Source organism: Canis lupus, chromosome 25 (genome assembly GCF_048164855.1).
Source record: "Canis lupus baileyi chromosome 25, mCanLup2.hap1, whole genome shotgun sequence".
Lineage (NCBI taxonomy): Eukaryota > Metazoa > Chordata > Mammalia > Carnivora > Canidae > Canis > Canis lupus.
The window spans coordinates 36,395,507-36,410,244 of record NC_132862.1 but is presented as its reverse complement, the minus strand read 5'-3'; the positions used below and the strand labels follow the sequence as shown (position 1 = coordinate 36,410,244).

At 35.3% G+C, this 14,738-nt stretch overlaps 1 protein-coding gene across 3 annotated transcripts; it reads right to left on the bottom strand.

The window, feature by feature from the left end:
• Positions 1–632: 632 nt before the first annotated feature.
• Positions 633–9,006, bottom strand: LOC140617518 (C-type lectin domain family 2 member F-like). Of its 3 annotated transcripts, none has more exons than XM_072799080.1 (5): positions 8,846–9,006; positions 8,242–8,334; positions 3,851–4,038; positions 2,921–3,027; positions 633–787 (listed from the first exon to the last, which is right to left on the bottom strand). In XM_072799080.1, exons 1-5 carry the CDS (start codon positions 8,910–8,912, stop codon positions 673–675), a joined length of 570 nt encoding a protein of 189 aa, XP_072655181.1. In that variant the 5' UTR covers positions 8,913–9,006; the 3' UTR covers positions 633–672. The 3 variants fall into 3 exon arrangements, with proteins under 3 accessions (XP_072655181.1, XP_072655182.1, XP_072655183.1); XM_072799081.1 differs by lacking the exon at positions 8,846–9,006 and adding an exon at positions 8,414–8,549; XM_072799082.1 differs by lacking the exon at positions 8,242–8,334 and having other exon boundaries at positions 8,846–9,004.
• Positions 9,007–14,738: the final 5,732 nt, after the last annotated feature.

Genomic DNA, 14,738 nt, shown 5'->3' with positions numbered 1-14,738 from the left:
ACATTCTACTCTTTAAATATTCATGTTTTGCTCACCATGACATATCCCAAAACCCAATTCCTTCAGTGGTTTCAGCAAGAACAAATCCATGTAATACAATTCTTCAGCTCAGTGGCTTGAATAAAAATCTAGGAAACCGTAAAAAATTGTATAAATTTATTTTCAGGGGATTTGGTCTCTGACAGTGATGCAAAGAAATCCTAATTAATCTCTGATTACTTCTCCCATGGCCTTCTTTCTGAGTTCTAAATGAGCTACATACCACTGAAGGTTGAATGGAACACCCAGCGCTCACTTCATGCCTTATCTCTTATCTTTTGTAGGCATATTTAATTGAATTTCAGATAAGTAGGGGAATCTTGCACTCGTTTCTCTTTACCCTACAATCTGTTTCACTGAAGCATGCTGTTAAGTCAGTCATGAACAAAGACCACCATTACACCCTTAGGCTTCGACGCATCGACTAATGTGGTTTAGCAATATCATGTAAAAATTCAGTTTAGCTTCTTGACTTCTCAGATCTAAGTTATTTCAATGAAGATAAAGGTCATCTAAAATTTCATCAAGCAACTTAAAACATATGTTTAATGGGAAGGAAAATATATCCATATGAATTTATAATGCATAAAAGATCATTTTTCTTTAATTATTTTATTATGGGGGACCCTTTATCTAAAGACAAAGGGCTTCTCTGCTGCATATATATTTTATTGCATCATCACAGCTGGTACTGCTTATGCCCTTCTTAAACATGAAGGCACACGTTCCATTTCCTTCAATTTTGAACCTGGAACAAAATAAGAAGATTAATTATTTACTGAACCTCATGAAACATAACTAAGCACAGCCTAAAATATGTAACTTTGGTGATCATGTTTCAAAATATGCAATGAAAAAAGAGTAGAGAGAGTGCAATGAACTGCTTGTCTCCTCTTCATCACCTCAGGAAGATGGTGGGGGAAAAAACAAACACCAAGGAACTTCGCTGCCATAACAACAAAGAATTCTGGAACTTAATATGGTTTTACAATGTAGTAAACATTGCAAATCACTTTGTGAAGGATTAGATTCTTCCTTTTGTACATAAGAATAAAAATAAATATATTTAGCCATTTAAAGATCATATACAGGGAAAGTATAACTGATATTTTTATTGACTCCTCTTCCTCCTGCACATATTTAAAAACTGATCTATCTTAAGGCTGAAGTAGATGTTCAATTATCCATTTTATGAAACCAGTAGCATAGTAATACTGAAATATGTTTTCTTTACTTGATGGACTATGAAAAATGTAAATAATCATAAAATATCTAGAAAATATTTTCTAAATTTCTATTTTAGGTCATATGAAACATATGCAATTGAAAATTCAAAATGAGGAAAAGAAAAAGAATGTTGAGTTATGATGGATTTCTAGTTCTATGGCAATTAAAATGCTTTTAGCAACTTCATTTTCTGGTGAACTTTGTATCACTCACTGGTGTACACTTTTCTTTTAGGGTACCTTCAAACTTTTATCCTGTTTATTTCCAAAATATATGTCTATTTCTGTGCCTAGGCATATCCTAGTGCCAATTTTTATGGGCTTAATTATGTCCTTTCCAAATTCATATGACCTAACCCCTAGTAGCTCAATCATATTAAGAGATGAAGTGTTTAGGGAGGTGATTAAGTTAAAATGAGATCTCTAGAGCTCTAATCCAACATTACTGGTGTCCTCATAAAAAGAAATTTGGATGAAATAGGCATGTACAAAGAGGGAGGACCATGTGAAGGCACAGAGGGAGAAGATGACTATCTACAAGACAAGGAGAGAGGCCTCAGAAGAAATAAACCCACCTGAAACCCTGATCTGGGATTTCTAGTTTCTAGAACTCTTGTGTACACTGTCTAGTCTACAATATTTGTTGCAGTTGCCACGACAACTAATATACCATCTTTACCCAACTTCTAGTTTTTACTTCTTCCTCATCTTTTTTTAAGTGGGACTGTATATAATATATAATAATCATATTAAACTGCCAATATTTTCTCTCTAGAAAATACTATGAGTATTAAGTTTGGTAGGCTGAAAGTTCAATTTATGTCATACTTTTTCTTATATTTTTCAAAGTTGGCTATATTATTATCCTCAAATCATTGTGTGTGTATTTTCACCTCAAACAATGATAACAGAAATTTCTCTATTATTAGAAAATCCTGCTATTTATCATGTCATATGCTTCATATAGTATGTAGCACAAAATGCCACAAAACTAGTACAGTTCCTGTTTATAGTAGGTGCTAAATAAATTGCAGCTAGAGGTTCCCTCCATGGGACCTCAATATTCTTTATTTTGCCTTCTTCTCTCTGAAGTTGAAAAAGTTACATGTTTTAAAAACAAAAATGGAGGCAAGAAGTATAATTAAGTTCTCCAAGCTAAGGAACATAGAAAAGTTTGAAAATGTTAAATGAAGGCCATCTAGAGCATATGTTTTGTCTTTCACACTCAACCTCTTCCATTTCAGGACACCATTTTCAGGACACACTTTCAGTGTGGAAAGTGTAGGCTTGAATATACTCTCTCGGACTCCCCTATCAATGGTAGTCCACAGCAACAGCAAACAAACAAACAGAAGCAAGTCCTCAAGTGGAAAGAGGCAAGGATCAAACTAGTTTTTGTTTAGTCTTGGATAAAAAGAACACCTGTGGTACACATGTAGTATATACAGTCCAACATACCATATAAAAGGAGATGTTTATATTTGATGCCAAACCCTCATAAGGGCTATATATTTGTCTGAAGGTTCTCTTGGGCATCTATATATTGACAGTCTTTTTGGGAGATAATGTGGAGGAAACTATAGAGGTAGCTGATTATAGACTTAGAATCTGTACCATGCTTAACACATTTAATAATAAATGTTATTAAGGCTTACCAATTGTTGAATGCATCTTCATTTGCCCACATCCAGGGTGTGCTTGCATTTAGCTTCTTTAGTCCAATCCAATATGAAGAAGGTCCCAGGTAAGGCATCAAAGATTCCTTTTATGAAACACAGGGTACTATAGTGGATGTCTCCTAGTTTTCTCATTCTCACTACCTCCAGTGCTATGGCCCTTCTTTGGGCCCATTATTCTCTTGCTAGGGTTATTGCAACAGCCTTCTACCATGGCACTCTGCTTTCATATTTACCACTCACTAACCCATCACAGTAAAGAAAATGATTCCTTTAAAATTTATCTCAGATCATGTTACACTTTTATGTTCTGCAATATCTCCCTATTTTACTTAAAGGAAAACCAAAGTATTTACTATAGCCTCCAAAACCCTAACCATCTGCATCCCTCACTTGCTCTCACACTCTAGGCACATTGGCTGGTTTTTATTTTTTCTATTCCTTAAATATTCCAGGCATATACCTACCTTACGGTCCATCTTCTACATGTTTCTTCTTCCTGGGAAGCTTATCCCCCAGATATTCATTCCTCAGACTAACTCTCTTTTCCACTTTACAGTTTTGCTTAGTATCATTATCTCAATGAGAAAAGATTATCTAGCTTGCAGCCTACCCACTTAGAGACTCAATATCACTTATGTATCTCTATATCATACATATATTTTATTTATGTATATAAATATGCATATATACATATATCAAAATTTACTAACTTCTCATGTACTATGTAATTTACATACATTTATTATGATTATTTTTCATTCCCTGTCTCTTCCTTTGGGATGCAAGCTTCATAAAGGCAAAATCTTTGTTTTGTTGACTGATAGATCACACCCTTGAAGTATACCTGTCATAGAATAGCTACTTAATAAATTAAATGAGATTTATATTGCAAAGGAGAAATCTAACCACTTCATTCTTGGAGTTGAATATGGCCAGAGATCCACGATAGGCTATGCAGTTTGCTTGGCCATCTATCCAAGTTTTTTCATATTCAGATTGAAAGAAGCAATTATTGCGGATTTGGTTCCAGCCTTTTGGACATATAGTTTCATCCTCAGAGCATGTATTGTCTTCAAATATCTTTGGATTTTTAACTAAAATTAACACAGTGGTGGAAAAAAATGAAGAAAGTGTAAGAGAAAGGATGAGTCTTAACCCTCAGAATAAAAGATATATTTCAGATTGAGGAAATATATTTTACTTCGATATTCAATTTAAATTATTTAACTTCAAAAGTCAACTCAGAAGAAGAAAAGATCAAGAACATAGCATGAAAGAAATCAGCATTGAAGAATGCAGGTGTATGCATTATTTAAGATAGCAATAGTGGACAAACAAACAAAGAAACTCAATCATCTCTAGCCAGTTTCTGCCCATTTATTTATAATACTGGGATTTTCTCTATTCATTTATTTCTTTTCCTATAATTTGCTGAAGTGCCTGGGACATGTCTCAATGTACATAAACCAATTGTCTATACACGTAACATTAGAGGACTGGCTTCCTATTGCTGGCTTAATTGAGACTAGATTGTCTTTCAAGAACAGCTTCCCCCCCCGCCCCCCAAAAAAAGAATAGCTTTCCCTCAGAAGTTAAGGTTGTTGCTTTGTTTTTAAACACAAAACAATGCAAGGAAAAATATTTGGAATTTTACTACCTTTCTACTATCCACTTTTTATTTTCCAACTTATTGCATGCAACTAGTTAGATGAAGTTACTTGGTAAGGTATAGCCCTGAGAAAAACAAGGCTCACCAAAAGGACACCTCTTCACAGTTGAAATAAATTACTGCTTCATAGTCAAGCCTATGAATAAGAGAATTTTCAAACAAGACAAGAAGCCAGCGGTGTAGGACAATTCATATGAGCCCTGGTATTAAAGCCAAGTGGAAAAATCGGGTCACCAAAATTACCTGTAAGTTCAAAATAATTTTAAAGTTTCAAGTTTAAATAAATAGCTAATATAGTACAAAACTCAAGTGCTTGGTTCAGAACCTGGGTTACCAGAAAACTCAAGTTTTGTCATTCATTCACTAATTCATTCATTCATCAACTACCAGTTGAGCTTCTATCATGTACCAGATATTTCTGTATGTCTAGGAATACAACAGTGTACATAACATACAAAAAATCCTTGCTTTTATGGGACTCACATATCTACTAAATTATATAGTTTGCTATAAAATATATTAGAGTAAAGGAGGTTAGGATTACTGGTGGAAAGAATTGCAATTTTAATGCAGTCGTCAGGATAGGATTTAACCAGAGAGTAATTTTACTAAACACTTGAAGAAGGTAGGCTAACGAGGGATATGCATGTATAGGGGAAGATCATCCCCAGCAAAGAGAAGAAACTGTACAAAGGCCAAGGTGAAATGCCTGGCTTTTCTCAAAATTGTGAAGATGCTTGTATGACTGAAGAAGACTGAGTGAAGGGAAAAGTAATAGGGGATAAAATCACAAAGGTAATTGGGTGAGTGAATCCAACAGTCTTGTGGACTGCTGGCAAGATTTTGGCATTATGCCAAGGAATGAAAAACTATTGCAGTATTTTAAGCATGTCTGATTTGGTTTTGAAAATTTGTTTAAAACATATTCTAGAAGTGTACTGTCTAGTAATTTAGCCACTAGCGACACACGGCCATTGATCATTTGAAATATGACTAATCCAACTCTAAATGTCCTGTAAGTATAAAATACACACTTAATATCAAAAACTTTTTTAAAAGTGCAAAATTTTTAAAAATATCATTGATACATGGTAAAATGTTAACCTAAAATTGTCAGGAGGCAATAATTAAGCAAAAACATTTTTTTAAAGCAAAGAATTGCGATTCAGGGTATATAGATTTGAGTAGCAATCCAAATAGCATCCGACTAGGGAGCAAAAGTCAGGGGATTTTAAAGACAAAAAAAGGAATGTTTGTATATATTGTTTACAAAGAATTTTAATTGGTGCTGGTAGCAGAAAACTACTCTTGGCTAAGCATAATTGGTGGCTAAAGCTTTCAATGAGCAGAAGTCTGTAACTGTAGCAAGTTGCAGGAGTTTTTGCAGAGTCCTTGGAATATTTGGGGTTAGGCCCAGCTCAAAAGTTCAGGAGGACATATGTAAAGGCCCACCTTCTTAATGACCTCCTGGATACATTTTAAAACACCTTGACATAAAAGATTCCATTTTATTTTACTTTTCACACTGGGTTAAATGAAAAATGCAATGAAAACTATTTCATTTGCGTTTTACTTTTTCAGTGCAGCTTCTAAAATATAAATTACATTTGTGGCTCACATTTTTTCATGGGACAACTTTGCTATAAGAGGTAAAGGGCAGAAGAAGGAAGAACATTTAGAAAAGAAGATGTTGGCTAGGTACAAGATGATAGCAGAAGTAGTGAAAAGTACACAAATTCTATTATATTTTGAAAGACCAGGAAGAATTTGCTGATTATTTGGGGGAATATGGGAGGGAGGAAAAAAAAGAGTCAAATACAACTATAAGGTTTGTTTAAAAATTAGAAAGACAAAGTTGCTATTTTTTGAAATAAGGAAGATCACAGATAGAAGGGGTTGTGTGAGAGAGAGACAGACTAAGATTTTAGCTGGGACAATGTTAAGTGAGAAGTTTATTAGACAGTCCACTCGGTGGATTTAAAAATTTGGAATCCAGAGAAGAGACCCAGATTGGAGATATGTATTTGGAGGTCATCAGAATTTATGTGACTAAGTTGTAAGTATAGTATGGTTCAGATTGCCAAAGGTGCAAGTGTAGATAAAGAAGGGATCTGTTCAGAGACTGAGCCCCAGGGCACCCCAAAATTAAGATGTCAGGGATAAATGAAAGAATAAGCAAATGAAAACTTGGAGAAGCAATAAGTTAGGAAGAAAGCAAACCATGGGAGAATGGTGTCTTGGAAGACAAATGAATAAATTATTTCCAGGAGGAGAGACTGCTGGATGCTGCAAAGAAGTCAAATAAGAGGAAAACTGAGAATCGAATGTATTTAGCAATGCAGAAGTTGCCAATGAGCTTGAAAGACAAATTCAGCAGAAGAAAAAGGAAGTGGAGCCTGACCAGAGTAAATTTAACAGAAAACGGGAAGACAGAACAACTTAGCAAAAATTTTTTTCAAGGGTGTTGCTGTAACGAAGGAAAAAGAAAGAAATTGGTAGCTAAAGAGTGAAGACTAATGAATTTTTTTAAGGTAGGAGAGAAAGATGTCACCATAATGTATCCCCATTGCTGATGGGGATGTTGCAGGTATGGGTGAAAAAGCTATAATGTAGGAGAGAGAGAGAGGAATATTATAGTCATATAGCTGATTGGGTGAGAAGCTATAGAAACTAGTGTAGAACATGAATGCTCACTCTACAGTACCAAGATTCTAGACAGAGTATATGGGTAGGGATAAAGGTAAGAAAGTAGTCATGGTCATGAGAGAATTGGGAAGTTTTCTTATAATTTCTATAATTATTATAATTTATGAGGTAAAATGGAAAGCAAAAATATAGACTTGAGAGTGAAGATGAAGAAAGAGCCATTAAAGGTCTGGAAAAAAAGAAGAAAGTATAAACTAATTATCTATGGACATAAGATAATTAATGCTGTAAGGGAAAGGTGATACAACTGCTAATCCTCACCCACTTCTTTTGAACTCTATCACATTTACACTTGATAGGATTCTGACACTCATGTTCTTTCTCTCATCTAAGGCATTCTCTCATAAATGCCTGCTTGACTTTAAGGTTCAGGACAAATACCTTTTTCTTCCCAAAGTCTTGCTTGACTACCAAAAGCAGACTTATAATCTCCTCTTCTTCTTCATATTGAACATTCTTCTATTTAGCAATTATTTTATTGTTAGTATTTGCTTACATGCTTGTTTCTTCCATCAAAGATTAATTCCTTTCAGTCCAAAATCCCTCCTCATTTTTTTTTTTTAAATTTCGGTGGCATCATTTCCTGGTACTATGCCTAAAGTTCAATAGATATTAACAGAGTAATCTTTCTATAGGGCATCTGGTAGAGTATGTGACTCTTCATCTGAGGGTTGGAAATTGGAGCCCCACATTGGGGTGTAGAGATGACTTTAATAAATAGATAAATACGCTTAAGAAAAGAATAATCTTTATAGAAGGCAAAGCAGATGACTAGGTTAGAAAAGCAATTAGATGCTCTGGCTGGGAGAATGCTTTCTGATTCCAATTGTTCAATGTTAGGGAAGAAGAGGCTAGTCAGTGGTATCAGACTGAAGCAATGATAATACAGTTTACATATTTTTAGCAGAAATTGTTTACTTACATTTTCTAGGAAATCCTAACATTGCCCAAAGAAGAAAAACAATGCCTCCACATATCATACTTGACATGACTAGCATTTTCTTCGTTATTATACCTAAGGAAGATTCATGTCATTGTTTATATTCTATAGAAAAGCAACAAGCAAGGAAACAGAAAACTCAAGTAAAATTTACCTTTTTCTCTATCTTCTATATGTGCTACTCTTCACAATACAGCAATTAATATCAGAAGAGTGAGAAAGGGTTTTCAGAGCTAACTTCTCAGCAGCAAGTCTCAAAAGTGCTTTGGCTCCACTTTTTAGAGCCATTTCTGATAACTACTTTACTTACTCAATCTTCTTGCCTTGGATCCAGAACAGAAAACCAAACTTCATCCTGGTATTTTTTATTGCTGCCTCTTCCAAGGGGGAAAAATCAGGTGGAGAGGGGTGGATCCACCATTTCTTTGAAGTCTTTTTTTTCATTAATGAAATGATGGCCCTTTTTATTTAAAGGCCAGATTATGAACAATCAAAGAACACAAGCTGAGAATCAAGAAAAGAAGCTAGGATAATCACGGGAGGCTCAGTTCTTATACCCGAGGGCAAGATCTGTGGCCCCCCTTACCTGGCCTCTTGACCTCCTGCTCCACAACCTCCACCCCATCCGTATTTTCAATCGCTTCGCCTTCCATCTCCAAGGCTCATGGAAAAGGCTGTTGGGCTAGGAGGCTGGAACAGTAACGGCTTGCAGGCAAGCACCAACTGCTACCCTTTTACCGGGGGCGTGGGCTCAACAGCCTGGGATTGGCTGGACCGCCGAGAGGACTCTGAGAATTCAGTCTCTGATTAGCTCCTTACCTCCCACCTGCTAACTCTCCTGAACAGGAAGAGTCCCATACTCCTCATTTGGGGTGCCTTTATATAGTCTCCCTAAAAATCACAAATAAAGTTTTACAACATATTGTAACCTGTGCATGTTTGCCAGAACCACAAGGTGACTTTTCTCCCGACTTTTTAAAATACATTTTTTTTTCTATTCTTCTTAATTTTTAAGTTCTAAGTTTACCTGTGGACTGCTTAGGAAAATTTGATATAAAGAAACATGTTTTTACATATTTTCATAGTATTTGAATGAAAGTTTGTTTCATATACAGGTAGTCCTCCCTTTGCACAGTGGAATAGGATGATAAAAAAGACACAGAAGCTAAAATGATGCCATACTATTTTAATAATCAGAGGGGAAAATTATTATTGTTCCTGGACTTAAAATTTTTAAAAAATATTCAAAACCCTGTTAATCTCCCTCAAAAACATACAGGGGATAAAAAATACTATAAAACTATTTTTAAGAACATTGTACTTAAAACATCAGAAACACTGAGAATTCAAATCCTTTTATTTTTTTAAAAAGCCTGAAAACTTACAAAAGGTACTTTAAAAATAAAACTGTACCACTGTCTTACACCATATATAAAAATATACTCAAATGGATTAAGGACCTAAATGTAAAACTCAAAACCATAAAACTCCTAAAAGAAAGCTAAGATAGAGGGGGATCCCCGGGGGATCCCCTGCGTGGCTCAGCGATTTGGCGCCTGCCTTTGGCCCAGGGAGCGATCCTGGAATCCTGGGATCGAGTTCCGCGTCGGGCTCCTGGCGTGGAGCCTGCTTCTCCGTCCTCCTGTGTCTCATGCCTCTCTCTTTCTCTCTCTACATCTATCATGAATAAATAAATAAATCTTAAAAAAAAAAGCATAGATAGAATTTGATGGACATTAGTCTTACCAACGTTTTTCCAGATATGCCTTCTCAGGCAAGGGAAGCAAAGCAAATATAAACTATTTGCTACATCAAACTAAAAAGCTTTTGCACAGCAAAGGAATCCATCAACAAAATGAAAAGACAACCTACTGAATGGGAGAAGATAGTTGCAAATGTTATATCTGATAAAGGATTAATAACCAAAATATATGAAGAATTCATACAACTTAACACCAAAAAAGCCTAAATAATCATATTTTTAAATGGGCAAAGAATCTGAATAGATATTGCCAAAGAAGACACACAGATGTCCAAGAGACACATGAAAAGAGGCCCAATGTCACTAATCATCAGGAAAATGCAAATCAAAACCATAATGAGATATCAGCTTACACCTGTCAGAATGGCTAGTATTGAACAGACAAGAAATAACAAATGTTGATAAGAATGTAGAGAAAAAGGAACTTTCATGAACTGTTGGTGGGAATGTAAATTGGTGTAACTACTGTGGAAAACAGTTTGGAAGATCCTCAAAAAATTAAAAATAGAAATATACAATCCAGTAATTCCATTGTTGGGTATTTATGCAAAGAATGAAAATACTAATTTGAAAAGTTATGTGCACAGCTATGTTCACTGCAGTTTTATTTATAATAGCCAAGATATGGAAGCAACTTAAATGTCCATTGATAGATGAATGGATAATGAAGATATAGCATATACACAATAGAAAATTACTTAGCCATAAAAATGATGAAATCTTGCCATTTGTGACAACATGAATGGACCTAGAAGGTATTATTCTGAATGAAATAAGAATGACAAAGATAAATACCGTATGATTTCACTTATATGTGGAATCTAAAACAAAAACAGACTCATAAATATAAATAATAAACTGAGGTTCCAGGGTAAAGGCGGATGGAGAATACTAATGGTGAAGTTTACAAACTTCTACTTGTAAAACCAATAAGTCACAGGGATGAAAAGTAAAGCATAGGGAATATGGTCAGTAATATTAAAATAACTTGGTATGGTGACACATGGTAATTACACTTACTGTGGTGAGCATTGGGTAATGCGTAGAATTGTCAAATTACTATATTGTACACCTGAAACTAGTATAATATTGTATATCAACTATACTTCAATACATTTTTTTAATTAAAAAGACCGGAGTACTTTGAGCAGCCTTGCTTCTTGCTGTGTAATATAGAGCCAGTATCTTTTCTATGCTTTCTTAAACTTTCATACTTCTAAGTTTGAATGGGCTTTCAACATTTTATTTTTTTGCATTTGGAATGTCATGAAATATCTCTGAGAATCCCTTTTATATAAAATTTTTATGGATATAATTTCTCTGGGACATCTCCATCTTTTTCATCACAACCATGTCCCTTGTTTATGTAGAATATTGCTTTCAAAATTCCTCTGACTACATATCTACAATCTGTCCAAAAGTAGAAGTAACATGTTCATGACAATCTATTTCTTTCTACTTGTCTTTCTATTTTCTATTTGACTTTGACTTTCAGCATACTGCTTTTTGTTGCTTTGCTGCATTTTCATAATTGACTAGCTAGTTCCCTCTTTTGCTTAAATTTTGTAAAATATCAAATAATTTATCACTGTGAGATGAAGAGGTAACATAAGTTTATACTTAACTAAAGACAGATGCACACTAATCAATCATTGACAGACTTACAAGGACATGACATGACTGGTCATTGTTCACAATGCGTATCTGTTTCACACATCGTGACTTGTAGGCTGAAAAACTAGCAGTGAAGCTTTTACTTTATACAATTAGAGTAAATACACTGTAAATATAAATATGCATAAGTATACTATAAAACTAAAATTTGAGTTGGTGTCATTTAATTAAATCAGGACATCTGAAATTTGTGCAATCAGACCATAAAAAGTAATACACAATCACCCCTAATACATACAGACATTCTTTTGCAAAGGTACTTATAAAAATAAAAATATATACACATATATACATAAACATACATCATGTACATATATACTTTACACATATATTATGGACTGTGTACTTACAAAATTCATATGTTGAAACCCTACCTTCCTAATGTGATGGTATTAGGAAATGAAATTTTTGATAGGCAATTGGATTTTTTAAAAATATTTTATTTATTTATTCATGAGAGACACACAGAGACACAGGCAGAAGGAGAAGCAGGCTCCATGCAGGGAGCACGATGCAGGATTCGATCCTGGAACTCTGGGATCATGGCCTGAGCCAAAGGCAGACGCTCAACAGCTGAGCCATCCACACATCCTGGTAATTGGATTTAGATGAGATAATGGGGGGAGGAGCTTCCATAATAGAGTGTACGTGTGTGTATCTCCCACCCATGTTTATTTTTGTCTACTCAATCTGGTGATTAGGGCATTAAGGATTTATTACTACAATGTAGACCCCCTGCTAAATATTAGTGGGAATGTAAAATGGTGCAAATGCTATGGAAAACAGTATGGTAGTCCTTCAAAAATTAAGCATTGCATTACTGCATGATCCAGTAATTCTATTCCTGGGTATATATTCTCAAAGAATTAAAAACAGGATTTTTAAGAGATATTTGCAAACCTCATAACAGCACTATTCACAATAGCCAAAAGGTGAAAGTATCCCAAGGATCTGTTGATGAGTGAATTAATAAAATGTGACTTACACATACAGTGGAATATTCTTCATCTTTAAAAAGGCAGAAAATTCTGACAACATGGATGAGTCTTGAGGACATAATGCTAAGTGAAATAAGCCAGTAATGAAAAAACAAACACTTTATGACTCCACTTATATGAGGGTACTAGACTAGTCCAATTCAAAGAGACAACAGTAGGATGATAGCCAGGTAAGGGGCGGGGGAAAGTTGTTTCTCAAGGAGTATAAAGTTCAGTTTTGCAACATGAAAAGAGTTTTTGAGACTGGTTGCTCAACAATGTAACTGTACTTAACACTCCTAAACTGTACACTTCAAAATAGTTAAGATGGGAAAAGCATTCCAGTGTATAAATACACATGCTTCAGTTTTGTACTATTTTACTTCACTTGCTGTGACAGCCTGGATTTAGAAGTTTGTGCCATGAGGTTTCTTTTCCTAACAAACTGACCTGGAAAACATATCAGTGGCTATGCACTTGCTTCATTCAGTCTGCTTTCTGTGACTTATGAAGGCCAGAGTACAAAGTATTAGCAGCAAGCCATTCTGTAAACACAATGAGTTTCCTGACGCCTTTCAGTCACCTGGAAAATATTAACTGGGCACCTAAATACTTGATAAATATGAAGAAAAAACATGAAATGAAGTAATGTAGGGGTCAACTGATATGTGTGCAGAGGGGTAGGGAGAACATATGTCAGGGTGGGTGGTCAGGATAAACCTTCCTTCTCACTGAAGAGTTTTTGTTCCTGTTTTTCTAGTCAACCTCCCCTTAGGTTTATGTATAGGGTGACCAACCAGATTTAGCAAATTAAAATATAGAATTCCCAGTCAAATTTGAATTTCAGATCAATAACAAATATTGCAAATGCAACAAATGAAAATGTTGCATGAGGCATACTTACTTTGAAAAAAAAAAACACTTTTAATCAGAGTTTCAAAATTAACTAGAGGTATTGCATTTTATCTGACATTCCTACTTAGGTCACAAGATTTTGTCTTATCTTTTAAGTTGATAAGAGCTCCAGGGGCTTGGTTTGGGGTTTTTCTCAGTCCTCTGCTTTTGCCTATCAGAGAGCCCTTAGGGACAGAGGGTAGGAGAGGACTATGCAGCAAAGGAAAGATGGATTGCTACCCTTTCAAGGGCAGAAAGGACTCGTGAAAGGGAAAATGGGAAAAGTGGGAAAAGACAACATAGGACCCGAAGAATTGAGTGCAGGCTGTTTATTTGAAGGGTAACAGAAACAGTGAAGAAACATGGAGATGTGAAACAGGATGTGTGTCAAGCAAGCACCCACTGTGAATAACCGGAGTTCCGTTTAGCAAAGCACATCTGATAGGCAGTGTAAATACTATCAGGATACTTTTCAGTCTTTTCCTCAGTAATATAAAAACGTTTCTGTTTCATTTCCAACTTAATGAATCCACTAGTGGCCTGAGAGGAAGAATTTTATTCCATAGGGAGGCATTTCCAGGTGGGACTTCATGTCTTTTGTACAGTGACTACTGTTCATCTCTCCAATCCTTCATCATTCTCAAACATTCAGCATTGGGTGAGGTCTGTAAAGTGTCTGTAAGTGGATGTGTTGCACGCTGTGTCTGCAGCAATTAGGGGTTCTATGCTCTCATATAAACCCACACTCTGCCTTTAGCAACTGGTTAAAAGCTTTACCCTATTTTTTTTATAATAGTTTATATGAGTTGCTTTTTTACCCCAAGTAGGCAAGCCCTGTCTCTTTCCTTAAGTGTTAGCTTAGTTGGCTGCCCCATGACCTCAGACCTCTGAGGAGTTTAAGAGAAGTTATGAATTTGCAGATTATCCAGGTTTATTCTGCTGTAAAAGCAAGAGTGACATACTTTCTCATTTTCTACATGCTGAAGGTAATGGAGTCTCTCCCTGCAGTGGCTGTTGTCCCAGTGATTCAGCCTTATAACCTTCATAGGTTGAAGTGTTCGCTCAACTGCAATGGAATAAATATCAGCCACACTTTAGAATCAAGACAAGAATGAGATGAGAAGATTAACTCATCCAATATTGATTTGCTTCAGGTTTAGCCCCTGTAAGTC

Excerpts from the sequence above, each read along its gene's own strand:
- LOC140617518 (XM_072799080.1), bottom strand. The coding sequence starts at position 8,912 with ATGGAAGGCGAAGCGATTGAAAATACGGATGGGGTGGAGGTTGTGGAG. Across the intron at positions 8,335-8,845 it reads GCAGGAGGTCAAGAGGCCAG|GTATAATAACGAAGAAAATG; the intron begins GTAAGGGGGGCC and ends AATCTTCCTTAG. Across the intron at positions 4,039-8,241 it reads GTTAGGATTTCCTAGAAAAT|TTAAAAATCCAAAGATATTT; the intron begins GTAAGTAAACAA and ends TGTTAATTTTAG.